We start from the raw sequence: 26,256 nt of genomic DNA on the forward strand, positions 1-26,256 counted from the left end.
TCACAAACATGGGTTCACAACTGACCCTTCCCTGGTTTGCTGTTTGGAAGGAGGTTTTCTCCAGACTGGCAGAAGACACTCTTTGTAAGTGTAAGGAACAGAGGAGTGAGAGGAGATTTAAGAATAAAAATTCCCCCATAAAAAGGCCCATTTCCCCGTTAGTAAACTGAACATTCCCAGCCCGCGGAGCCGATCCCGTGGAACAGCCACATCTGTGCTGGGTCACTGTCCCAGCCTGTGCAACTGGGTGGCTGCCTGAAAGCTGCCTGTTGGGAAGGATTCCTGGAACATGCTGACTGCCACACATTCCCAGGAGTTACTGGGGAAGAGCTGGTTGGAAGGGGTGCTGTGAGTGCTGGAACGCTGCACGGACACACCGGATCACGGATCCGGGTTTGGGACCCTCCCTCAGCCCAGCTGAACCTGCTGCTAATTCCATGATCCCTCACATTTTAAGTCCCTTAAATCCTTTTTCCTTTCCCTTTGGAGATGTCTCAGAACAAGATTGATTTTTTTTCCCTCCCTGATTTTTTCTTTCCCTTTTTTCCCCTCTTGTTCTACCTTTTATTATTTATACATAATATATAAATATACATCTATCTATAACTTTTTTTTTTTTTAACTGACCTGGAGCTGCAGGAAGATTCCTTTGCTTCCTTCTCTCTTCCAAAGTACAAGAAAGTTTTGTGTGTTTTCCTGTAGGTTTCCTTCAAAAAGTTCAGCATTTCCTCCACCTTTTGACAAACTGTATCCATCAAGTTGTTCTTGTCCTCTGGCTTTATGGACTTTGGGGGCCTTCATGACTTCTCTTCTGGAGAAAAGAGATTTTCCTCAGAAAAAAGAGGCTGTTTAGCACCAGATCAATGGGTCAGTTTTCAAGTGAGGGTCCTGCACCTTCAGTTTTAATTCCGTGTTCAGCTTTGTTTCCCTACAAAGATTCCGGTAGCAAAAGGCCCCCAGGCAACAACAGTTTGGATCCTGAGAAAGGCAAAAAGTAGTTGTTTTGTTGGGGTTTTTTTGTTTGTTTGTTTGTTTGGTGTTTTCTTTTATGTCTGGAGGCATGTGGAGCTCCAGGGGAAGGCAAGAAGCAAAACTTCATTTTTTTTTTTTTTTTCCTTGGGAGAAATCCAGACTCCATAGGCTGCCATCCAAATGCAAAAATTCTGACACTCTCTGCTCAGAGAAAAAGTGCCACCAGAACAGAGCCAGCTGAATACTCCACTGCCTCAATAGAAGGCAGTTTCCTGAAATAGAATTTGGGAGCTAACTTTGTCTAGAGCAGGGATTTGGGTTGAAAACACTTCCAGATCCACAGTGACGTCTTTTTCCTTGGACTTGCTCACTCTGGCTCCAGGTATTCCTGTAAACACCCCGTGTGTATGAAGAGGAATAATTTGTGTCCTGGAACTCTGAATTACAGCCTGAATAATAGGAAGGAAAAAAAAAATCTACTTTACCTTTTCTTCTGGGAAGGGATTGGTAGAGGAGAAAATAGAATTCTTGCTTTCAGAGAATCACAGACTCATGGAATGGTTTGGGTTGGAAGGACCTTAAAGATCATCCCATTCCAACCCTCTGCCATGGGCAGGGACTCCTTCCACCAGCCCAGGTTGCTCCAAGCCCCGTCCAACCTGGCCTTGGACACTTCCAGGGATCCAGGGGCAGCCACAGCTTCTCTGGGAATTCTATCCCAGCCCCTCCCCACCCTCACAGGGAAGAATTCCTTCTTTCCAAATACACTTTGCACAGACACACTTGCTCAATCTTTATTGGTTGCAGTATTTTAACACGGTGTTTTACTTTGTATCACACTTTTTCCCGAGGATCTGGCTTTATTAACAGTATCTTTTTGCCATCAAAAATCCACATTATCCTGCACAACAGATTAGCAGGAGCTTCCTCTTTCCAAGAAGCTGCAGCAAACCATTAGGAAGATGGTTAATCTCCCTCCTGGATAAGCCTTTTGATCAATTTAGAGAAAAGTGAATTGGTGTCTCGTGAGCAAGTCTGTGGAGCAGGCTACTTAAACAAAGTGATTTGGGCTCCTTTCAAGATCAGCTCCTAATGAATCGTCTGAATTTCATCAAAGACCAGGTAATTAGACAGGTATTGCACCTTTGGATTAATGGGACCTCTGACAGAGGCCTGTCTTTCCTTATTCCACGTTAGGAACTCTCTGCAAGAGCCCATCGGGTTTTGAAAACAAGAAATGCCTCAGGAAGTTGTTGGAAGCATCTGTAGAAGGTGCTCCATGGAAAAGCTCAGTTTTGAAGAGTCAGGGAGTCTCTGTTTTGCAGCTCCTTGGGGTCCTCAGTACAGTGACAAGGGAAGGGACAAGCATGAGAATTCCAAGTATGACTGTGCCTGGTGTGCTTCTGGCCCTCAGGAATGAAATCCCGGCTCGTTCCTCATCTGAGGACACAAAAGGACTTTAGTGTCTCATCCTTCTGGAACAGGAGGTTGTAACCAGGTGGGGATCCAGGGCAAGAAGGAAACAGCCTCAAGCTGTGCCAGGAGCGGCTCAGGTTGGACATCAGGAAGAGTTTCCTCACTGGAAGGGTTGTCAAGCGTTGGAATTCAGCATCATCCAGTCCCACCCTCACCGAGCACCGACAGAATCGCCCCTAACCCATGTCCCCAAGGGCCACCTCCAGCTGCCTCTTGAACACTTCCACAGACAGGGACTCCACCACCTCCCTGGGAACTTATTCCAAGGCCTGACTGCTCTTGCAGGGATAAGTTTCTCTAGTGTCTGATCTGCACCTCCCCTGGCAAAATCATTGAATCCTTGGGGACGTTCTGAAACATTGGACTGTTGGCTAAAGGTGGCCAGTCTGTGGCACTCTGGAGATCTACCATGCTTTCCTCTCACAAATCATGGCAATTTTCCCACTTGTGGCCACTCCCTTTTGTTTGTAGAGGTGTTGGGAAGCCTCCTCTTACCCTTTCATGGGGCAGAGGAAGGGGAAAAGAAGGGAAGTCCTTTAGGGCACCTTCCGTTTGGCCCCGATCGGGAGCCGCTGAGAATCGTAGCGTTCCTCCCAGTTCCTCAAGAAGCTTTGAGGAGCCTGTGTGAGATCTGAGTGACATTTTGAAGCAGTTCTGTGCTCACTGGCACAGCACTGCCAGGGAACAACACCCTGTTGCTCTCAGCCCAGATGCTCTGGCAGATCTCACCTCGTGTGTCGCCACTGCTTGGCAGCGGGGCTGGTGCTGCAGAGCAGGAGGAGCAGGTGCTTTGGGTTCTTTCTGCTCCTTCTGCATCAACTCCCTGGTTTTTTGCAGTGGATTTGGAGCACCATAAACAATATTGCTCCTTTTTTTTCTGGTTTTAAACTCTTAGATGGATTCAGTAAAAAGTTGGGCCCGATGGCAGCCACCGGGTGAGGGTGAGGAGTTATGTGGCTCCTGTTTTGGGGAGATACTGTGCTTGTTTTGTACTTCCCTCAAATTCACAGGCTCATGGAATGGTTTGGGTTGGAAGGGACCTTAAAGATCATCTCATTCCAATGCCCTGCCATGGGCAGGGACACCTTCCACTAGCCCAAGTTGCTCCAACCTGGCCTTGGGCACTTCCAGGGATGGGGTATCCAAAATCTCTCTGGGCAGCCTAATTCAGCACTGCAGTGACAGAAAGGCCTGTTACCTTGGAGGCTGTTCTATAACTGCTTTAGCTGATGTCCTGCTGGTGGTGACATTTCTTTACACCCCTTTTGAAGCCTCTCTTCCCACAGTAGCCTAACACAACCCTCAGTCCTGGGGACGAGGGCACTTCCAGCTTCTTCCCTCTTCCCTAAGAATCTGCTTCCCAGGAAAGAGTCAGGCTGTTAAATACTCCCCTTCACATGTGTGTTTGCCAGAGCTAGGACTGTGGGAGCCACCTACCATGCATGAAACAGGGGGTTTTATTCACCCTAATGCTGAAGTTTGAAGCGCAGTGGTAGCTCAACCTTTAAATAAAGAGTTTGTGTGTCATTGTTTCACTCTCCTTGCCTTGCAGTTCCCTTGATCCTTGGTCACATGGCATGGGAGGAGGTTGTGGTTCTTTAGATTGCAGCACAGTCGTGTCTGGTGCCTGTAAATGTGATGCTCAGGATGTGCTCAGGAACTGGAATTACCCTGTGCCCAGACCAAGGACACAGTTGGGTTGGAAACTCCGGAAGAATCGAAAGCCTTCCGGGGTCACAACTTCATTAACATTTCTGCTCTGAACTGAGCTTGGGATGAGCTTCCCACAGAACACACTTGTTGGCTGAAGCTTGAAGAATTCCTTGTGTGTTTAGTGTTTGGATCCTGGCAATAATTTTAACATCATCACCTTTCCTTGGAAACACTCAGGTCTCTTCCCTCAGGTGGAATCTTCTTCTCCCTCTGGAGCTCTCTGGAGGCATAAGAACCCAACCCAAACACCAAACCCCATTTTCCTTGGTGTAGTTTGTATTATAAATTTGGGAAGAAATTCTTGGCTCTGAGGGTGGTGAGACCCTGGCCCAGGTTGCCCAGAGAAGCTGTGGCTGCCCCTGGATCCCTGGAAGTGTCCAAGGCCAGGTTGGACAACCTGGGACAGTGGACCCCATGGGATGGCCTTTAATGTCACTCTCAACCCAAACCATTTGTGAGTCTGGAAGATGTAGATGAAATTTAAAGGTTTTAAATTGGCACAACTTTGGTACTTGGATGGTGTTACTTCTATTATTATTATTATTATTATTATTGTGAGAAAAAGCCCAATTTTAATAGGAATACTGCTTAGTCTGTGCTAGAAAAAAAAGTTAAGCTTTAGAAGGAAAAGTATGAGTTACACTTCAAAAGTAGTTTTCTTAAATCACAGTATCATCCTAAAGGAATAGTGACAGTTTTTGTTTGGTTTGTGGGTGGGTTTTGTTGTTTTGTTTTGTTTTAAAATTTTCTAGGTTTAAATTTGTGTTACTTGAGAGAAATTCATGCAATTTACAGTGAGCTCCACTTTGGGCTTGTATTGTTTGGATTATTGAAGTCTGGCATCACTAGTTTTTTAGTGGTTTTTAGCTGCAAGGATTTTCAACCACACTTAAGTTTTTTTTCTCCTTGGAAGCCACTACTTCAAGACGAGACAAACCAAAAGGAGTAATTACTTAAACTTAAAAGTGCATCTCCTAAATGCAGAAATTATTACAGAGGCAGGAAATTGGCCTGTCAAATAAGTGCTTTGGAACTGGGAGGTTTGGGAAAGCTTGGATTTAGTTCTGGTTTCAATTGGGCTTCTCTGTGATGAGCAGTAAGGCAGAGGTGGAAATATTATTAAAACTTTTTACTGGGGAGTGATTTACTGTTTAAGGACTTGAGAAGTGTGAATGGAGCTTGTCTGGCTTGAGATGTCTGTAAAAGGCTGTGTGAGAATATCAGTTATCAAATCATTGGGAACACAGCAGGGAGATGCTTTAATTGCAATTTACAGCCCGTGAGGACTTTATAGAAGAGCTCCGGTGCTTCCAGGCCACTTTGGAGTGAGGAAAAACCTTGAATGTTGTTATTTTTATGAAGTATAATATGGATTACCAAGGCCAGAAAGCCTGGGAGTTTGGAAGGCTTGTGGTTTAGAGGAATTATATCAGAATTTGTGTCATTAGCACGGAGTATAAAACAATGTAATGCCTCCCAGTGCAACAGAACTGCTTTGCTTGTTGCCAAAACTAAGTATGTGCTATGAACTTCTGCTCGAGTGAAATGAACTGCTTTAAATTCATCCATGAAATCAGCCATGGAAGGAATTCCCTGGAATCATCACACCAGCAGATTCCCCATAATCCAGGTGTGATTTATAACAGTGGATACTTTTTTGTAGTTCAGTTTTTTGCTTAAAAAGCCTCTCTGTGTGTGTGTGTGTAAATACTCCAAAAGCTTCTGTTTGACACGAATTAGGTGTGTGAGGTGTTAATTTTTTGCCAGGGTAGCAATCCCAAATAAAGTGTGGCACAGCCAGTTTGGAATTGGGAAAGCAAAAAGACCTGTAATACCAACAGGGCTGTGGAAGGAGGGGATAGAAAACCTGCAAATACATCCTTGCCCACGTGCCAAGTGATTTTATAAAAGCAAGTTGGTTTTATTTTAAAGTGGAAATTAAAATTTCATCAATTATAGGTGAAATCCACCTTTATGGTGAACACCAGAACGTGAGTTGGACGGACAGAATCCTGTGAAAATTCCATGTGATTCTTTACCTTGCAGAGAGTTAGAAAGATTTTGCATCAATCCCCCAACACTGTATGTATTCAAAACTACAGAAGTACTTTGAGATCCTCCCCCTCTCTCCTGAAAGCTGTTCTCTTTGGTCAGGTATTGAATAATTTATATCATGTGAGACTATTGCACATGATGTATTCAGCCCTTGTTTAGCTCTTACATTAATGGTTTGGCATGCTGGCTGTACATTGATATGGGAGATGCTTCCCATTTTTTCTCTACCAACTGTTTAAATATATCTTGTGCCTCAGTAACTGCAAATGGGAAATAGAATAATTCAAGTAATTTCCCTTGATGGTTTTTATGCGTAGGAAAAGATTTCTTTTTTTTTTTTCATTTTACTTTATTTTATTTTATTTTTATTTTTTTTTATAATACATGTGTGTTTGCACAATAGATTAAAGGAGAGCTTTAAAAATGGTATTTATGGTAACCTTGTGTTCAGCTGGACCAGTGGGATGTGAACAGGGGAGTTTAGGCTTCAGGCCAGGTATTGATTGGGAATAAAATATTGGGTGCTTTCCACTTCTTATATGGTTTTACATGTTGCCATGTAGGAAATTTATTCAACCTTTAATTAGTTTTGCACTGAAAATCGTAATGTTATTTCTGCTCGCTTTGGAGGCTGCACCAACACGAGAAAAACTCTGAGTTAGCTGCTGATAAAAGTGTTTCCCTGGAAGGACAGTGGGAGCAGAGCAGGAGAAGGATTAATGCTGCAAAGTCCTGGCCCAGTCGGGATTGCCTGGAAAATCTTGTAAGCCCGTGCTGGGATAACGCTGCTCCTGCTCCCTGTGTGGCTGCTCTGCTGCAGGGCTTGGGAAGATGGGCTAAAAAGCAATATTTTAGGTAAAAAAGCTGTCAGGAGATAAAGAATAGACAGCACTGATTTTTGGGGGCGCGCACACTGAGATATTCGCGTGTGTTTTAGGGCGTCAAAGGAAATATTTCAGCGGTTTTCCTGCTGATAGAAGGTCCAAGATGAAGTTGTAACGTTTTCTAAAGGAGGGAGCCGGTAAAACTTTAATTCCCGTTGGCACCGGGCTGTGGAACTTGGGAAAAGCAGGTTCCGTGGTTCCGATCTGGAAAGTTTGGAGCGTCACAGGGATCCACGGAGAATAGGGACCTTCCCCCCTCTTCATCCACCAGCCAGGTGAGCGGCGCAGGGAAAGTCCCCTCAGGATCCTGAGGGGATCCGCGGGGCTGCCGGGGCTGCCCAGCCTGTGCCCGGGGTGCAGCTGGGCAGGAGGGGTCTGTTCCCGGTGCCAGGCACCTTCCAGAGGCACTGGAGAACAGGAAGCACCCCCCCCAGCCCGCTCCCAGGTGAGGGAATCGCAGCAGCGCTTCCACATCGCTGGGGGCTGGGAAAGTGGAGTAAAAAACATGCCCGGGATCGGGATCGGCATCGCTGCGGCCGCCACGGCGTAAAGAGGGATCTGGGGAACTCCTGGAGTGGCTTCCAGAGTAAGTCTGTCGGTCTTTGCATTTCCAGACGCCGGTTTTCCAAACCCACAGCCGTGCCCGTGGGAAGGGGATCTCCCGAGGAGAGGAGCCTTGGAAGCGATGCTGGTCAGTGGCTGCTCTGCTCCTCCATGGATCCACACAGTCACAGGCACAGACACGAATGTTCTGCCAGATAACCTGATTTGCCTTTAAATCGGTGGCAAAAATTGGCTTATTTCTCCTAGGATGCTTCAGTCCTTTTTACCGGTGGTCGGAGGAGCTGGAATTCGTTTGCTTAAAATCTGCCGGGGGGTGAATAATAATTAATAATAATAATAATAATAATAATAATAATAATAATAATAATAATAATAATAATAATGATAATAATAATAATAATAAAGGATGGTCTTTCTTTAGGGTTAAACCCAAGCAAATGGAACAGAAATGGAACAGAAATGAAACAGAAATTCATGTCCTGTGGAAAAAGGGAAGGACAGGAGTAGCCTGGAATTTTAGGAGGTGACCTGACTTAAGGCAGTGAAAGGGACCTTTACAGCTTTTCAAAGCCCTCGGAAGGATCGCAGCCGAGCGAGCTCCCACTCGGGGAAGCGTCGGGATAGGCTTTTTAAGCATCCCAGCCCTGGCGAAGGCGTCCCGGAGCCGGGCAGGGAAGTTGGAATCCTATGCGCGGCGCTTATCCATAATCCCGTGTATCATGGCTGCGCCGCCCTGCCCTTGCTGTGGGGGTGAAATGTAGAACATGAGGCTGATCCTCGGGAGATGGAGCTAATTTCGCCCTAAACTTGAAAGTGTTAACAGCGCCTTGAAAATGTGACAAAGCTCAATCGCGCTCCTTGTTTATGGATCCCGCTCCCATTGGACGCCCGGCGGCAGCTCTGCCCTGGCAACTGAGCGCGGTCATTTGCATAGCGCGCCGCCATTGGCGGGCGCGCCGGGCGGCTGCGCCAATCAGCGCGGGCGGGCCGTGGTAGGCTATGCTAATGAGGCGCTGTTGCTGGGGCGCCGCGGCAGCGGCGTGAGGGGAGCCGGGAAAAGCGGCTCCCGCTTCCATGGAAAACCGGGAACCGGCTCCCGCCGCCGCCGCACGGCCCCCCAGCGCCTCGGGGCTGGGCACCGCCGGCCGCCCCGACGGCCTCTCCCGCTCCACCCCGTCCAACCTGGCCCCAGGGATGGGGCGGCCGCGGCCTGGCGGGGCGACTTCGTTATTTCCGTTTTATTTGATTTATTTATTTGTTTTGTTCGTTTTTAATTAAAACGCCTTAAAGTGGCCCCCGCAGAAAGCGCGGCCGGGGGCGGGGGACAGACGGTGATAAAGCGAGGTTGGGTGTCAGTCCAGCTTGGATGTCACTCCCCTTTCCCCCCGTGTCCGATAGGGATCTGGAGCCGGGGTGGATGTGGAATCGTCTATTTATGGAACGCGCACTAACGCTTACCTTTTAAAAATGGTGTTTTCACCGACCCCACCCCAGACGAAAACAAACCCCCTCAGCTGTAGGTTGTCAGGCTTTTTTCATGGAACACACGCACACTCACCTTTCAAAAAAGGTGTTTTCACATCCCCTCCCCAGACCAAATAACACCCCAACAACCTCCCTCAGCTGTCAGTCGAGTCCAGCTTTTTTCATGGAATACACACACATTTACCTTTCAAAAAGGGTGTTTTCACATCCCCCCCAACCCCAGACAAAAAATAAAACCCCAACCACCCCCCTCAGCTGTAAGTTGAGTCCGGCTCTTTTCCTTCCCTGTATAGCATTCCTGCCTAAGAATATTGGGGAATCTGATCTTAAAATATATCCCGCTGCTTAAATCTGCATCTGTAGCTGTTTCTTTTTTTATTTTGATTTTTTTTCCCCTGTTTTCCAAACCTGCCTTTTCTCCTGTTCAGTCCTGGATCACTTTTCCTTCTTCAGTCCTGTTCCCCACTCCCTCCCTCTGCCTTCCTTAGTGTCCAATTCCTGGGCTTTCTTTCCATAACTGCTTAGATTCCCTCTATCCAACTCAGTAAAACTGACTGGAAGGTTACTGAATTATTTAACTGAGTAAATCCAGCTACATTCCTTGTTATTTTTTGCTTTTTTTCCTTCCCCTTAGCCTAAGTATCAATATATATCTGAGGTTTGATACCACTGGTAACCGTGGAAATTCCTTTTGCCAACAGATTTTTGATTAAATCTGATTTTTACTTCGATGGAATTTTAATTTTTGACAGAAAACTTCAGGTCCAGCAGAGGTAAATTTAATTGCTCTTCGAGCAAACCTTTTCATAGGGAAACTTAATGATTCCCAGTGCGTTTTGGAAGCTGAAAACTAAGATAAAATATAATTTGTGTGTGCTTGGAGTTTGTTTGGAGCCTTCTGAAGTGTGAGTTTAGAACATGTTTAATGAAAAAGTCATGTCAATTTAAACTTTATGTCACCAAATTTCTGTTGTATTGTGAGCCTGTCGTGGTTTATAAGGTATTTTTCTCCTTATTTACTGAGTTTGACAGAACTTTGTGTATCACCAGTGTTTTGGTTTTCACTGGGAACTGAGGGACAGGTGGGGGTCTTTCAGCAAGATTAAATAAGGATGCATAGTTGGAATTTAGTTGTTGGAAAACCTGTGTTTGGAATAATATTCACACTTTATTCTTTGTTTCTGCTTCGTTTTATTTGTTGGGTCAAGGGTTGGACTTGATGATCTTGGAGGTCTTTTCCAACCTTCATGTTTCTGTGGTTCTCCCAACTTTCACCGTGATCATAAAAAAGCAGATCTCCGTTTTCCCCTCTCCTTTGTATTCCCTCTTTTTAAAATGTCAGGCTTTTCGTTGAATTAGAAAACTCCCAAACCTTAGGATAACTCCATACAATCATAAAATGCACATAAATGAGGAGGGGGAGAGAAAAAAGAAGCATGAGAAGCTCAACCTCGGCACATTTCCACTGGCATCGGTGACCTCTGGAAAATCAGTGGTTTATTCTTTGGAGTTTTTGAATAATCTGTGTTTTTCAGTTTTAAAGCCTCTTCTTTAAATCTGGTTTATTAAATATTCAATAATAAAGTGTTGATTGCTGAGATATTGAGTTTCATTTGACATACTATAAACAAATACCACCTTGGGTTGGATCAGCAGCTGAACCACTGGAGTTTGACCCATGGTTTGGGATGAAGAGTTGGGATGTGACAGGAAAACTGAAGAATGCTAATTTTTAATAATAAATATTTAATATTAAATTAGAAGAAGATAAAATTAGAAAAACATAAACCTGTCAATAATAACTATTTTGTTGTGTAAATACAGTTGCACAGCTGTGACTGTTTCTTCTCCAAATCCTTGGATATCCTCTCCTGGAGGATCCCAGGAGGGCAGTGTGTCAAAAAAAGGTGGGGTTTTTTACCTAACCTTTCAAGCTGCTCCTCTGTGGAGCTCTGTAAAACGGAGATTTACCTCCTGGTATGTGTTCCTTGTGTTTTTAAAGCCTTTCACATTCTGTATATTCAAAGTTAGAGGTTCAAAGTCGTGGAACCCTTCTGTGTTTATCCCGTGTCTCCCTGTTTTTCTGCAGAAAATCCAGAATATTACAGAAGGAAACTGCTGTTGGTGAATTCCAAGGATACAAAAACAATGCCCACTCTATAGAATATATATGCAGCCAGGAATAATTTTATTTGGAGCACGGTCTGAAGGGGTGTCAAGGGATATTATGTTAAATACAATGGAAATAAAAAGATCTATTGTACGGCCACCTATTGAGTGAGCTGTGCTTCCATTCTGTCCCTCAAAACAAACAGGGCATTCATGGAGCTAAACAGTATCATAACTTATTGACATGGAGGCACTGAATTAAAGCTGGGGAAGGATTCTGCTGTTTCCTAATTTCTGTGCCCGGCACTCTTCATTTTAATGTCCCTTTAATCCACTTCATACATTGGTGGAGGCTTTAGGTCTGTGTAGGATCATCCATAGGTTTGTTCTCCCTGTTTACCTGTGGAGTTGGAGGTGTTTTTGAGACCTGCCCTCAGGCAGCTGCTCCTCCAGAACAGAGATGTAAAAGCAGAGGTGTCACAGAGCTTGGTTTTGACTTTGGAAGTTCAGAGGTTTTAGGTGAGAATTTTAGGCTTCATTTATTTAAAAAAAAAAAAAAAAAGAGTAGTTTCACTTTCACAACATTTTCTTAGCTCTGAGTTTCTCCAGAGTGTCCTCAAAGTAATATTTATAAGTTAATGGAACACAGATTTTTATTGTGTTGCCAGTGGATTAAATGAGTTTTAGAAACTCCCTTCTCTTGCTGTGGGAGAATTCCAGTGTTTTGTCTTTCTGGTATCAGATTTTCTGAGTGGTTTTTTTTTGGTTTTTTTTGAAGATACTTCCCACAGTGTGTCCCTGTCCCTGTCCCAGGTCTGAGCCACAGTTTTTTCCACAGGAGAGGGAACTGGTGTCCTCTGGCTGCACAAACCCCCCAGACCACGTGCGAGCCCTGCCCAAAGTCCACCCCCTGCTGCAGCTCCTCCAGGGAAGAACAGAGCCAGGACAGGCAGTGTCAGAACAGCCCATGAACCTGCTCTTGGCCTGTTTTTTTGGGAAAAGATCCCAGGAGTAGTTTTATGTCCCTTCCTAACTGCTGTGTCTTCTGTGTCCATCAGGGAAGAGCCCGAGCAGGAGGAACCCGGGGGTGTGTTGGCCCGGTGAATGGGATTTGAGAGGGTGGATGTTTCTAAGTTTAGGCCTTAATTTTGCTGTGAGAGAAGGCAGTGTTTGGCTTTTCCATGCAGGGAAGTTGGCTGAATGGGTATTGTAGGATCACTTCTCAAGTGGCCTTTCTTAATAACTCCTCCACAATAATTTAGTTCCTCCAGAGGAGGAACTACCATGGGGTATTTATAACAGGATTGTTTGCTCTCCAGGAGCTGCTGCAGGTAATTTCCCTTTGTTCCCTGGGTTCTCCCAGCTTTTCCCTGGGTTCTCTCAGCAGAGTGAGGTCCATGGATCTCCAGGTTCTCATGTGGTCATTTTGAACTCCGAGCAGGGGGACAATGGGCAGGGAATGTTGCAGCAGTTCACGGAGAGTTCAGGTTGGCATTTGCTTGTTGCTGAAAAGATGATTGTTCTCAACTCTGAAATCCCCCGTGGTTGACATTTATTGTGCTCAGACAGAGCTCTGGTAGGTCTGACTTGTCTTCTCTTTGAACAGAGAGTTCTTCAGGTACAAGTGTTTGTCTCCATTGCTAATTGCTCCCTGTCTGCTTTGGGATGTGCTGGTAGAGCACAGGGGTGGTTGGCTATTAAAGAAATGCAGGATCAGCCTCACTTTTCCAGGTATCACAATGTTCATGGATACTGAGCCATAGATTTGGAAAAACAAGGTGGACCAGAACTCTGCAAAACAATTCACTTTGCAAAAAAAAATGTGGATGTTACATGAAGGGAGAGGGTTGTACAGTTCCTTGACTAACACAGGATTTTCTTTGAGGAGGCATTTGGCTGTTTTCACAGTCATTAATTCAAATACAAGCAAGAAGGTGCACACCTTCATGTGTGGTGGCTTAGCAGGGACTGGAAAAAAAAGATTTGAAGACTGAACCAGTCCTGTGCAGTGAGAACACCCTACTTGGTCTGTGGTGTTGGTCCACAAGCTCTTGAACTCTGAGTGTGGCAATGAGAACCCCCGTTGTGGTGAACAGTTCACACTTTTATTCTCTGGTGGGGTTTCCTGGCAGGTTCTCACTCAGCTTCCAAAATATCCCTGAGAGGGAATATCTCTGAATGACCCAGACAGGGAAAGGGAGGATTGGGGCAGGAGGTGAAAGGAAGCTCAAAACATTTCAGGGCAAAACAATGAATGACCTTTAGAGGGAAAATGTTGAAGAAGTGAGTCGTGCAGAGGAGAAAGTTTCATCCTTAAAAACCTGAGATCACAGAAACACAGAATGGTTTGGGTTGGAAGGACTTTAAAGCTCATCCATCCCACCCCCTGCCACAGGCAGGGACACTTTCCACTAGACCAGGTTGCTCCAAACCCCGTCCAACCTGGCCTTGGACACTTCCAGGGATGGAAAAACCCCAAGGATTGTTACCATTGTTAGTGGTAAGTTCTCAACCACGGGGAATTCCTACATTTGACCTTCTAAAAGTATGATCTAAATGCTGGTGGGACTTTCACTGCTTTACCTTCTCCATCCTGCCCAGCAGTTCAGTGGGCAGGGAGGTGTTTTTAAGGCTGTTGCAAAGGGGTGTTATGGGCAAAGTAATTCTGTATCTCCTGGTGTCATGAAATCCAGATCAGCTGCTGCACTTGGAAGATGCTTTTGTCAGTCCCAGAGGCAAACCTGAATATCTCCCAGGGTCAAAACAGTTAAAGTGGTCTTTTCCTGGGTTTAATTTTTAGTTGTGGGGTAAGTAAGTATGAAGACATGTTAAGGAAATGTCACTTTTTCAATGTTCTCATGATTTTTGTCTGACTTTGCCTCCTTTTTTATCTCTCACTGTGAATATACCTCAATAGAATACTTGGGTAGAGCTGTGACAGAGGGACAAAGAGAGTCACAGAGATACTTAGAGAAGCAAAGTATATCTTTAATGAGTGACAGAAATGCAAAAAACCCCATCTAATTGCTGTGGGGATTTTCAGGTGAAGTCCCACATGACAGAGGAGCTGCTCCAGCAACTCCTGATTCCGAGAGAGAAATCCTGGCACTTACTTTCTGCTGACTTTTGTGGCACAGAAACATGGACATGTTGAGGCTGGAGGAGACCTTTGGAGGTCACCTGGGCCAACCTCTCTGTGGTCAAGCAGGGCCACCTGGAGCTGGTTGCCCTGTACCATGAGCAGTTGTGTTTGGAGCACAGTCCACCCATTTTTTCAGGAATAGTGATCCCCTCTTGGGGTGGAAGAGAGTAACTTGCAGCTCTTCCCCGTGAGTTGGTGAATGTTTGTGCCTTGCTTTGGTTTTACCACTTGGTGACCTTAAGATACCTCTTTTGGGAGGAGATTTAATGTCTAAATGAGTTATGTCAGCATGGGAATAATGGAATCTCAAATGGATGAGGTAGGAAATTGAGTCTTGAAAAACTGTGTTGGGTTTTTGAATTGTACCCCAAAATTGTCCCGTGTTAAACCAACTGTAGTTTATTTATAGACTCTTCAATAACCACCACCTCAAGTAGTTTTTCTGCTTGGAGTTAATAATTTCTGTGATGCTTGGAAAAGTCATGGAATCACAGGATGGTTTGGGTTGGAAGGACCTTAAAGTCCATCCAGTTCCAACCCCCTGCCAAGGGCAGGGACACCTTCCACTGTCCCAGGTTGCTCCAAGCCCTGTCCAACCTGGCCTTGGACACTTCCAGGGGTGGGGTATCCACAAAACATCCTTTAAAAAGAAATCCACTTGAAACAAAGCCATTTTGAAGGAGAAAAGTATTTCCCATCCTCACCAAATAAATAAATATATTCTTGAACTTCTTCCACTCTGTTCAGATGATGCTTTAAAGCAATAAACCCAACAGTGTCTGTATTTCCAGGTAGTTCTGGGCTGGGAACCCTTTGAGTGCAAATATACATAAAGGTGTATATTTTTATGCCATCCCTAAACTAACATCAGGTCAGGCCTATTTGTAAGATAATTTCACTCACTCCCAATCCATAATCTCTTAATGTATAGAGATCTTGGCATGCTTTTAGTTTTCTGTCACTTTTTTAGAACCTGTGATCACTTGAACTTGCAGTACTCAGAAAGGAAAATCAGTGATTGACTGCACCCTGTTCCTTAGATATTTCTATCCTGTGGAAGTTCTGGATGTGGGTTTTAGTCCTCCCGTGGTGGCCAGCAGATCACTTACCTTTTTGGATGTCTAGAACTCTCCTTTATGAGCCAAAAATCAATCTCTGAGCCACCAGAGGGTTTGTGAACCTCAATTAATGGGTGCACACAAACGTCCCCATTTCTGGAGCGACTCCTCGACCTAAAACTAAAGGAGGTCAAGATTTCTATTCTAAAGAAAGTTCTTCTTTCTCCCCTCATTTCTTCCTGACCTGTCACCAGGTGTTTCCAGGCAGTTCCAAGTGTTCCCTTGGGATTAGATGTCCCGGGGTGGGATTGCAGGTGTCACGGAGCAAAGTCTGAGATGTGGCAAGGGCAGGTATTTCATCAGGGCTTGTTTTTGTTGATAGCCAGTGCTGCTCTCAGCAACAAGTCCATGAACTCCAGTGCCTTCATTTCAGGGACAGGAAGAAGTTGTAAACATGGAATTCCTTGGCTGCTGCTCCTGGTGGTTGCAGATCTTCAACTTTTGACCCGGGTGGTTGTTGCTTGTCGCCGACGTGGGCGAGGGTTGGTGCCACCATCAGGACATGACTGAAGTGCCTTTGTTTGGGATGAGTTGGACAATTCCCACCATCTCCTTTTCATCCTTCATGTCCTCCCCTGGTCAGGCTCTTGTGTCTCCTCACAGCCCTGAGATTTGGGGTTAAATCCCTTTATTTTTCTGGTTTAGAGAAAGGTTCTCATTGGACGTGGTTTGGGTTCTCCTCTGTTGACATCCCTTTTTGTGGGGGACTTCCCATGGGATACGGTTTGGATTCGTGTCTGTTGACATCCCATTTTGTGGGGGACTTCCCTCCAAACAAACAGGGACCTGTTTGTGAAGCACAAACAGCAAATCTCCCCAAAAATTTAAACGGAATGAATAAAATGGACTTGGGAGGGACGGGGTGTGCAAGCATGGAAAGCTTCAAGTGGAACTGAAATCTTGGATTTACAGCTGCTCTTCTGTGGGATAATTATGTTTGTGATACTTTTCTACTTTACTTTTTTATTTTAAGTGTGTGTAGTGCACTCAGGTTATTATTATTCAGTTTATCCTCAGATTTGTTGTGATTTTCGGAGTGTCAGAAGGTCCTATAAAGTCAAACTGTAAATGGGAACCCCACACTACCAGGATTTTTGGGTGTACATATGTGAGTTTCTGCTTTTTTAGGGATCCAAGTGCAGAATCTTCAAAAATTAAATTTGTTTTTATTAAGTTGTGTAATTTGCCAGATATCTGTCTGTTGTAAACCTGTGGCTTGGGGTAAAAAAGTACAAGAAATAAACTTTTTAAAGTAACTGGCTCCAATCTAGATTAATGGTATTTTTGACTGTCTGATTTAAATATTGTTTTGACTTTTACTTCAGTCACCAAGATGTTGCTAAGTGAGATTATGGGGTTTTTTCAAGAATTTAAAGAGCAGAAAGTAGAGATCCTGGAGGATGTCTCACATATGCTCTTCCATTCTTACAGGAGTGTTCAGTATATATTAAAAAGTAACTGTACACTAAATTTATCAGGTTCTAGGGGTGGAAGATTAACTCTGATTCTCAGTTTTGAATGGACATTTTACAGAAGAGTTAAAAGTAATTTTCTGTGCAGTGTTAACTTAAAATGGTGTAGTCGGGAATTTATTTTATTTTCATTTCTGAGACCATTTTGAGACTTTATCCTGTTATCAGAGGCACAATAATTCACACCAAAAAAAGGAGTTTTCCTATATCTCATCATTATATATATGTAATTTCATCATTTCATAAATAGCATCATTATTGTTCTGGAGGAAAACACCAGTGGCCTGGCAGTGGGTATTTCACCCCTTTTAAAGTCATAATAATTATCCTATATGCAGCCTTTCTCCTGTATAGCTGTTTGAATAGTATTTTGACTTTTTTATTGAATGTATTTGTGTATAATCAGTGTAAGATGACTTTTGATTTCATCCCATGCAGTTCTGTTGCCCTGACAGGGCTGAGTCAATGATCCAGTGTAATTTTCAATGTTTTATTTTTTTTTTCTTGGCATAGTTATTCTTAAGAAAGCCCAAACTGATAGTCTTAGTTCATCTGCTGTTTTCTACTGTTTATGTTTCCTTGCAGGGTTTTGCTTGTAAAGGAAATGGGGATTTCCCTTCCTTGGTCAGGTGCTTGGCTGTTTAACACCTTCCTTCTAAATTTAATCTTTACCAATAATTCTGCTTTGAGATTGCAGCTGCTGTTTGTTTGCAGGGAGGCACAAAAACAGAGGGCAGGGAATCCCAGAATCATCAAGGTTGGAAGGGACCTTCAGGATCATCCAATCCCACCAGAATCCCCCCTAATCCATGTCCCAAAAGAGGAGTTGCTGGGACTGGGCACTGCCTCTGCTTTTCTTTTGGCACAGTCAGTCAGAAAGTTGCTGGGAGCAACCCTGAGAGGCACAGCTTGGGTGTTTTTCTGGCTTTTTGTGGAATCCACACACAAAATTCCTATGTTTGAAAATAACCCCTGTCAAATTCTGCTTGTGACACGTAGTCGGAGAAAAGGATTCGAGTTGATGGGATGGGTTGGGTTGGAAGGGACCTTAAAGATCATCCAGATCCAACCCCCTGCCATGGGCAGGGACACCTTCCACCAGACCAGGTTGCTCCAAGTTTATCCAACCTGGCCTTGGACACTTCCAGGGATCCAGGGGCAGCCACAGCTTCTCTGGGCAACCTGGGCCAGGGCCTCCCCACCCTCCCAGCCAAGAATTCTTTCCTAATATCCCATCTAACCCTACTATCATTGAATTTGAAGCCATTCCCCCTTGTCCTGTCACTCCATGCCCTCATGAAAAGCCCCTCTCAGCCCTCCTGAAAGTTAATCTTTCCCACCAGGATGATTTCTGGGTTCCCTGCTTCTCAAAACTTCGGCGTACGACAAAACCGCCGAGCCGGGACACGGAGGGAAATCCTCTCAAACCATTCAAAACCTCCCCCTTGTCTTTGCAGGAGGAGAGACTTCAGCATGCAAACCTTCATCTGTTCGGCTTGCACCATCGTTTTCATTCCATGCTGCTGGCCTTCAGATGGCTGGACAGATGTCCCACTCCCATCAGCAGTACAGTGACCGGCGGCCGCAGAACATCAGTGACCAGCAGGTTTCTGCCTTATCCTACGCTGAGCAGCTCGAGCAGCCACTCCCACTGACAAACCAGGTGAGGGGCACACAGAGGTCCTTCAGGTGTCAGAAGTTCCTCTGAATAACAGCTGTGGAATCACAGGATGGCTTGGCTTGGAAGGGAACTGAAAGATCGTCCGGTGCCACCCCTGCCGCGGGCAGGGACACCTTCCACTAGAACAGGTTGCTCCAACCTGGCCTTGGACACTTCCAGGGATCCTGGGGCAGCCACAGCTTCTCTGGGAATTCTATCCCAGCCCCTCCCCACCTTCACAGCCAAGAATTCCTTCCCAATATCCCACCTAACCCTGCCCTCCTTCAGCTTAAGGCCGTTCCTCCCTGTCCTGTCGCTCCAAGTCCCTCTCCAGTTTAATTAACTACATTTATTTTTTTTAAATGCTTTGTTGTTTTGTTTATTTTTTGAACTGAACAACTCCTGACTCTTTAAGGATGGGTAGACAAATAAGTTCCTTGAAGTTGTTTTTAAACATCTGGTACATATTTATTGTGATTCTTCTACTTAGACAATATTTCCTCTTATTTTAAGAAAATGCTACAAGGGCAGAGTTCTAAAGGGAGTTTAATAATAGTGGGGTTTTTAAATTTTTATGCTGCTTGTTAGAATATAATTACTTTATTACTTGTTCTCATGGACAGTGTTTTAATGCAGTGCCACTGCTTGGTGTATTTGGAGTAGAGAGGTTTGCACAAAAATATATACAAAGGTATTTTATGTGACTTGTTTTAGGTTAAAGGTGCCCCCAAACCTCCCCAGTGAGGTTGGTCAGTCAAGGAGAAAAGTTGCTGGTTCCTTGAACATTTCAAGGCACTTCAGGGCTACAACCAGGCACCCCCTGTGTGAGCTTTAGTGACATCAGTGCTTGGTTGGTCGTGTTTTCAAGCCAAACTCAGGGACTTTTAGGTTGTGTGGATGTTATCCATGTGAGGAAAGGATCAGCTGGACACCTTGGTGATGGCAGTGGAGCTGTCTCTGCACCACTAACACTATTTTATAGAATCAGTTCTTAGTTTTCCAGCTCCATCTTGGTTTTTTCTGCATTGTAGCTTCTGTTTTCCTATTTTACTGTAATTGTCTCCTTGAAGTCTTTGTTGTCCTGTGCCCAAGCAGCTCAGAATTGTCACTTCTTAATCCTTTCAGCACCCTTGGCTTTCATGGTGGACAGTTCAGTGAAGTCTTCTGACTACTTGTCCTTTGTGCCTCTGTCCTCCTCTGAGTTCTTGTGCTTCTTGTCCCACCAAGAGTTCTCCAGAGCAGGTTCCTGGTTGGAGTTGAGGTTCTGTAGGAGCCTCCTGGGGAGTCTCAGTGGCTTTTTGTCTTTGCATTGATCTGATCTGCACAACCCAGTCCAGCTGAGATCTTCATGCTGGTGGGTCAGATCATCTGCTCTAGACCTAAACAAATGCCTTGTTCTTTCTCTTAGAGTTGCCCTTTTCCAGCTCTAGTTCATCTCGATTCAAACTCTTCTTGTTTTTTTCTCATAAAAGATGTGACTTTCTGTGGGTGAGGGCACTGAGTGTCACATCCAGTTCTTCCTGGGACACCTCCAGGGCTGGGCACTCCAAACCTCCCTGGGCAGCCCCTGCCAAGGCCTGACCACCCTTTCCAGCAGGAAATTCCTCCTCCTGTCCAACCTGACCCTCCCCTGGCACAGCTGGAGGCCGTTCCCTCTCCTCCTGTCCCTTGTTCCCTGGCAGCAGAGCCCGACCCCCCCTGGCCCCCCTTCTTGTCAGGGGGTTGCAGAGCCAGAAGGTCCCCCCTGAGCCTCCTTTTTTCCAATTCTGCTTCTGATCCTTAAGAAAATCCTGTTTTTAACATGCAGCCAAAGGCTGAATGTCTCTTGGAGAAGATTTGATTGATCTGACACGGCCATAAAAATAGGAGGAGGGAACAGGTAACTCTGGCAGATACAGGGAGTTTAATTCTTAAAGGGTAGATCCTTTTAGTGCAGTGGCTCACATCCAGTCAAACAGATGAGAATTAGGTCTAAACAGACAAGGATTAGATCTCCAAGCTTTGTTTTCCTGACACCAGGATCATCAGCAGGCTGGACAGTGGGCTCAGCTTGGCTGCTCCAGCTTTCCACAGCCTAAAAGGAACTTATTCGCTGCCCTAAAAGTGATTTTTTTGGGTGCAAGTGTCCACCAGTTGGTTATTAACGAGTTACCAACCCCTTTGCTCCTGAGAGGGCCCATTCCCTGGGGACTGAGCAGCCAGGGCACTCAAGGAAAGCAGGAGTTTCCCGGGAAGCTCCAGGTAAGGAGAGTCTTTCCCGAGCTCCAGCCCCCCTCTGGTGGCCAAAGGGCCGCGGTGCTTCTGCTGGGAAAGCCAACCCCTCTCCCAGATCCCATCCTTTCCAGAAACTCCCTCTGGTAAATAACTGCCTTGTTACTTTTTCAGGTTATTTTTATGTCTTTCTTTTTACTTCAACGGACTCTTTTTTTTAATTGAGGATATTTTCTGGTTCAGGTTCCTGCAGTGATTTTAATTCATAAACAGAGAGTGGGGAAGCCTTGAATGGGAATTTATTCCTTTTATTCCTGCTCTGTCCTGCTTGGATTTTGATTTTATTGGTTTGCAGGCCATATCCTGCTATTTTAGGAATCAAAAGTTGTAAAAAACATAAAATTTTTTTACAATGTAAATATTGCACTGTTAGAAAACAGTAACAACAATTTATGTTAAAATATATAAAATATATGTATTTTTATACATATAAACCTTTAAAATACCTTAAAATTACCCTTAAAATTTTATTTATATAATCTTCTCTTGCACCTCTTGCTTTCTGGCTGTGCTCCCCAAACCCAAATAATAGGAAGATACTCCAAAACCAGCCACTTTTCTCATTTATGAGGGTTTTAATTACAATTAAAAACTTACAGCTCTTTCCTTTTTAACTTTTTCCTTCAGGAGTTGGTCTTTAGGCTTTCTTTTCCCAAAAAGTGCTGGGTCCTGCTCTTGGCTGTGGGGTCTCACTCTGTGCTGAGAGCCAGAACCAGCTTCAGGGAGCTGTAGGAACAGCAAAGTTGGGATCTGTGGGATTTTTCTCCTTTAACAATCCCAAACTCCTCTTTCTTTGTCCATTTTTAACTGGTTGCATCTTGTGAGTTCAACGTAACCCGATGGTAAAAGAAGATAAGAAGCTTAAAAGTTGTCACAACTTCAAAGAAGTGGTTTTTTTTTTTACTCTGCACTAACATTTGTCTCCATCCTGGGGGCTCAGATGGCCTGAAACTGTTTTCAGTGAAGTACAGAAAGATCAGAAAATGACTTTACCTGCTCAGGAAGTTGAGGTGGACTCACAGGCAGATTTTGGTAACAAATTCCAACAGTTCAGCTTTCAGGAAGCACCTGGAATTGGAAGGTCAGGCTGATGCTGAACACTTTCATCTCTATTTATCTAAGATCACTTAGCACCTGCATAATTCCTGTTTTTTACTGACCAGATCGTGGCCAGAGATTTCATTGATCACAACTAGATCAGGGCCAAGTTCATGCCTTAATTCAAATCCTTAATTCAGTTAAAAATCCTTCATTCAGTTATTTCCACTACCTGATAAACATTATATTAGTGGGGGACTTCACCAGACTCTGTCCTCAGTGTGAACATGTCAATTAAACAAGTCATCACAACTGGAATTCCTGCTAAAAGTTGCCTTTATACTCTAAAATCTTCATTATTTATTCTGTTCATTATTTATTCCATTTCTAAAATGGAACATGGACTTTACACAAGCTGAATTTATCTTTTATTCCCTTTTCTTAATGAACGTGGATGGTGGTGGATCTTTCTTTTTAAAAAAGAAAAAATCTGAATTCAAGCATCCCATGAACAGAATATATATTTCCATAATCAAAATAAAAGGCATTTAATAAGGAAATCTTATTTTATTTTATTATTTTATTATTTTTTTTAAATTATTATTATTTTAGGTAATAAAACCTATGGCCAAAGAGAGGGAATTTTGTTTTCTCTTCCTTTATTCATCAAACCCAAAGACTGTGCTGGTTCAAATAACACACCTGAGTTAAAATCACAGTTTCCTTCAAACATGGTTTGTCTCAGGTGTGTTGAGTATCAGTGGGGCTCTTGGTTGCCTTTTTTATGGGTGTTTATTGACACATATAATTGAAATTAAAATAATTCTTTGTCTCTCAGACAGAAATTCCAGCATCTCTTTGATTTGGGAAGGTTCTCAGGAAGATTTGGGGGCTGTTTCCAGGAAGATCTGAGGTTGCAGTGTTGCTCTCTGGCCACCAGATAGAGACTGAAGCTCGTGAAAGAGGAGTTTTCTTTCTCTCTCCTCTCTTTTTTCATCTCTTTTCCTCTTTCCTTTGGTGGTTGAGGATTCTCTGAAGCCCAGGCAGGAATCAGTGTCTCCCCATCAGTAAAGGATTGGAGAGTGGTGTTGTATAAAATGGATAATGAGACTTTGCTCCACGGTTTTCCATCACCAGGAAGGAGAGAGGGAGCAAGAATCCCTCTTGGAAAGAGAAGAGAACGTTACAAATGTTAAAACATAAAAGGAGGAGGGGAAAAAAAAAACCCTCAATTCTTTCTCTTCTCCCACCCAAAACTTTCTGAACCCAGGAGAGCAAAATAGAACCTGAAGTTCCTGCAGGTTCAAAGTGAGGCCTCAGGAATGTGGGACTGTCCAAATCCACACTGAAAGCACAAGTTTTAAATAAGGGACTGACTGCAAGAACCAGAGAAGTAGCCTTCAGAATTTTAATTAATAATTATTATTTAATTATTTACAGTAATTAAATAATGATAGTTAGGGAACAGCAGCAAATCAGATTATAATTTTTTTTTAACCAGGCTGCTGATTTCAGAGTGGAAATCAGATTTATTTTTGAAGTAAGCAAGGAAATTTGACTTATAAATTAGAAAATAAACATGAAGACTTGTCCTATAAATTCCCATTCCAGATTACAGGAATCTTATATGTGAATAGTTGATCTGAACTATGGAATTCTTGAAGTGGAAAACTCAGAGTCCCTGTGCTGCTCATCCAGCCCTGCTGATATTCCTGTACCACAGCCTGGGTTTTACCAGCAGAATCTACCAGTGTTCTTGTGCTCCAGTTAAGAAATTTTAAGGAAATACTTGGATTTGGGAAGCCTGGAGCAGTGCCAGCTGGGATTAGGATGTGCTGCTGCTCAGTTTTTAACCAGATTGTGGGAGGGAACCAAAGGAGCTCCTATTTAAGTGTGGTTTGTTTAATGCTCCACATTTGTTTGGCAGCTGAAAGGAAGCAACAGAAAAATGTTTTGTAAATGTCAAATAGTTTGTTTAGGAAACTTTCAGGCAGTTTCCTGATGTTTACAAAGTTTTATTGCTTGTAATAAAAGAGAATTAATGTCTTTCCCTCTGTCCATGTGCTCCGTGCACCCACTGGAGCTGGGATTTCTGGGATGGTTCCTTGGGTCCCTGAGGGCAGGTCTGGTTTCAGAAGCACAAACCTTTATAATTTCTTTTTTGTGAGACCTTTTTTGGGTCACTGCAGTGTGATTTTTAAAAAAAAATTTTGTTTTGTCGTGCACTCTTTGCACAACAACTATTCTAATATTTATTATTTATTATAATATTTAGTAGTTTAATACTAAATATTGTATTATATAATTTAGTAGTATAATACTGAATATTATAGAATGCAATATGATAGAATATAATAACATTTAGTATTTGTTATTCAGTAACATTCAAGTAGTATTAATTAATTAATTTAATATTTAGAATATAATAGAATATAATAACATCTAGTATTTATTATTCAGTAACGTTCAAGTAGTATTAATTAATTTAATATTTGCTAATTATTATTATCACTAATAATTATTATTACTTACTAATAAAGTAATACTGCAAAAGATGGAGGAGCAGTTCCACTTCTCCAGGACATTTATTAGTTCAATCATATGGGTATAAAACATACATGAAACAAGGTTTTCTCCAGTGGAATTGCTTGAACTTGCCCTGAGGTTTCCTGTCACTGGGGAATGGGGAGGAATAACCCCAGGCACCAGCCCAGGCTGGGAATGAGCTGCTGGAAAAGGACCTGGTGGCCAAGGAGCGTGTCCTGGGAGCCAAATGGGATCCTGGGGGATCAGGAAGAGCATTTCCAAAGGGTCAGGGAGGGGATCCTGCCTCTCTGCCCAGCCCTGGGAGGCACATCTGCAGGGCTGGTCCAGCTCTGGCTCAGGGACAGCAGGGACAGGGAGCTGCTGGAAGATGATTCTCCTGTGGAGATGCCGAAGGGATGGAGCATCTCTGGGAGCAGGAAAGGCTGAGGGAGCTGGGGCTGTTCAGCCTCCAGAGCAGACACTGAGAGGGGACCTCCCCCAGGGTCTGGCAGGGGATGGACCAGGACTTGGACTCTGATCCTTCCAACTCAGCTGAAGCTGAACAAGAGCCAGAGTGTGCCCAGGGGGACAAGAGGGCCAATGGATCCTGGCCTGGCTCAGGAACAGGGTGGCCAACAGGGCCAGGGAAGTGATTCCTGCCCTGGACTCAGCGCTGGTGAGGCCACCCCTGGAGTGCTGTGTCCAGTTCTGGGCCCTCAGCTCAGGAAGGACATGGAGGGGCTGGAGCAGGTCCAGAGGAGAGCAACGAGGCTGGGGAAGGGACTGGAGCACAAGTGCTGTGAGGAGAGGCTGAGGGAGCTGGGGGGGCTCAGCCTGGAGAAGAGGAGGCTCAGGGGAGACCTCCTCACTCTCTGCAACTCCCTGACAGGAGGGGGGAGCCAGGGGGGGTTGGTCTCTTTTCCCAGGCAACCATCAGCAAGACAAGAGGGCTGGGTCTGCAGCTGTGCCAGGGGAGGTTTAGGCTGGATATTAGAAAGAATTTCTTTGCAGAGAAGGTGCTCAGCCATTGGAATGGGCTGCCCAGGGAAGGGGTGGATTCTCCATCCCTGGAGGTGTTTAAGGACAGACTGGATGTGGCATCAGTGCCATGGGCTGGGAACCACGGCGGGGTTGGATCAAGGGTTGGACTTGATGATCTCAGAGGTCCCTTCCAACCCAGCCTATTCTATGATTCTATGATCCCGTGATTTCTTGCAGTCACTGTATCACTAAATTCCTATTTTTTTCCCCTCATTTCTTATTCCAGAGGCGGATGCCCCAAACTTTCCGTGATCCAGCCACTGCTCCACTGAGGAAACTCTCCGTAGATTTGATCAAAACATACAAGCATATTAATGAGGTAACAGCTCCTTGGTGGGCACTGAGGGCAGGGCTTTGTTACAGCACATAATTAATGTATTTCCTACAAATAATGTCATGAAAGGATCATAAAAATCAAGTTTTCTCTCAGTTGTTCCCATTGAGGTCATTGATGTCCTGCTCCAGCACAGGAAATCTTTTATCCTGGAATTTATTTTCTCTTGTTTTCTAAACAAATGTTTTGCATGATAAAAGAATTACGAGGGGCACAAACACACTTTGAGCTATAAAACTTTATTAATGTGTCTGAGGACTTCTAAGGAAAATTGTTTTATATTTTACATACATATTTTCCCTAAATTATATCATTAAATCTTATTGGCAAATGTAAAATATAGAATTGTTGTTGTTAATACAAGCAGGCATCAATTAATTTTGACAGTTGAAGGGA

At 44.1% G+C, this 26,256-nt stretch overlaps 1 protein-coding gene across 1 annotated transcript in view; it reads left to right on the top strand.

Annotated features, from left to right (window-relative positions):
- DYRK1A (dual specificity tyrosine phosphorylation regulated kinase 1A) overlaps positions 1 to 26,256 on the top strand; it is a 71,339-nt gene that overhangs the window by 32,221 nt on the left and 12,862 nt on the right. The window contains 2 exon segments of the mRNA XM_051773048.1: positions 18,448 to 18,653; positions 25,753 to 25,845. Of these exon segments, the coding sequence (XP_051629008.1) occupies positions 18,448 to 18,653; positions 25,753 to 25,845 (299 nt within the window).

Source organism: Manacus candei, unplaced genomic scaffold (assembly GCF_025592945.1).
Source record: "Manacus candei isolate 608988 ecotype Guabito, Panama unplaced genomic scaffold, ASM2559294v1 h1tg000165l, whole genome shotgun sequence".
NCBI classification, from domain to species: Eukaryota; Metazoa; Chordata; class Aves; order Passeriformes; family Pipridae; genus Manacus; species Manacus candei.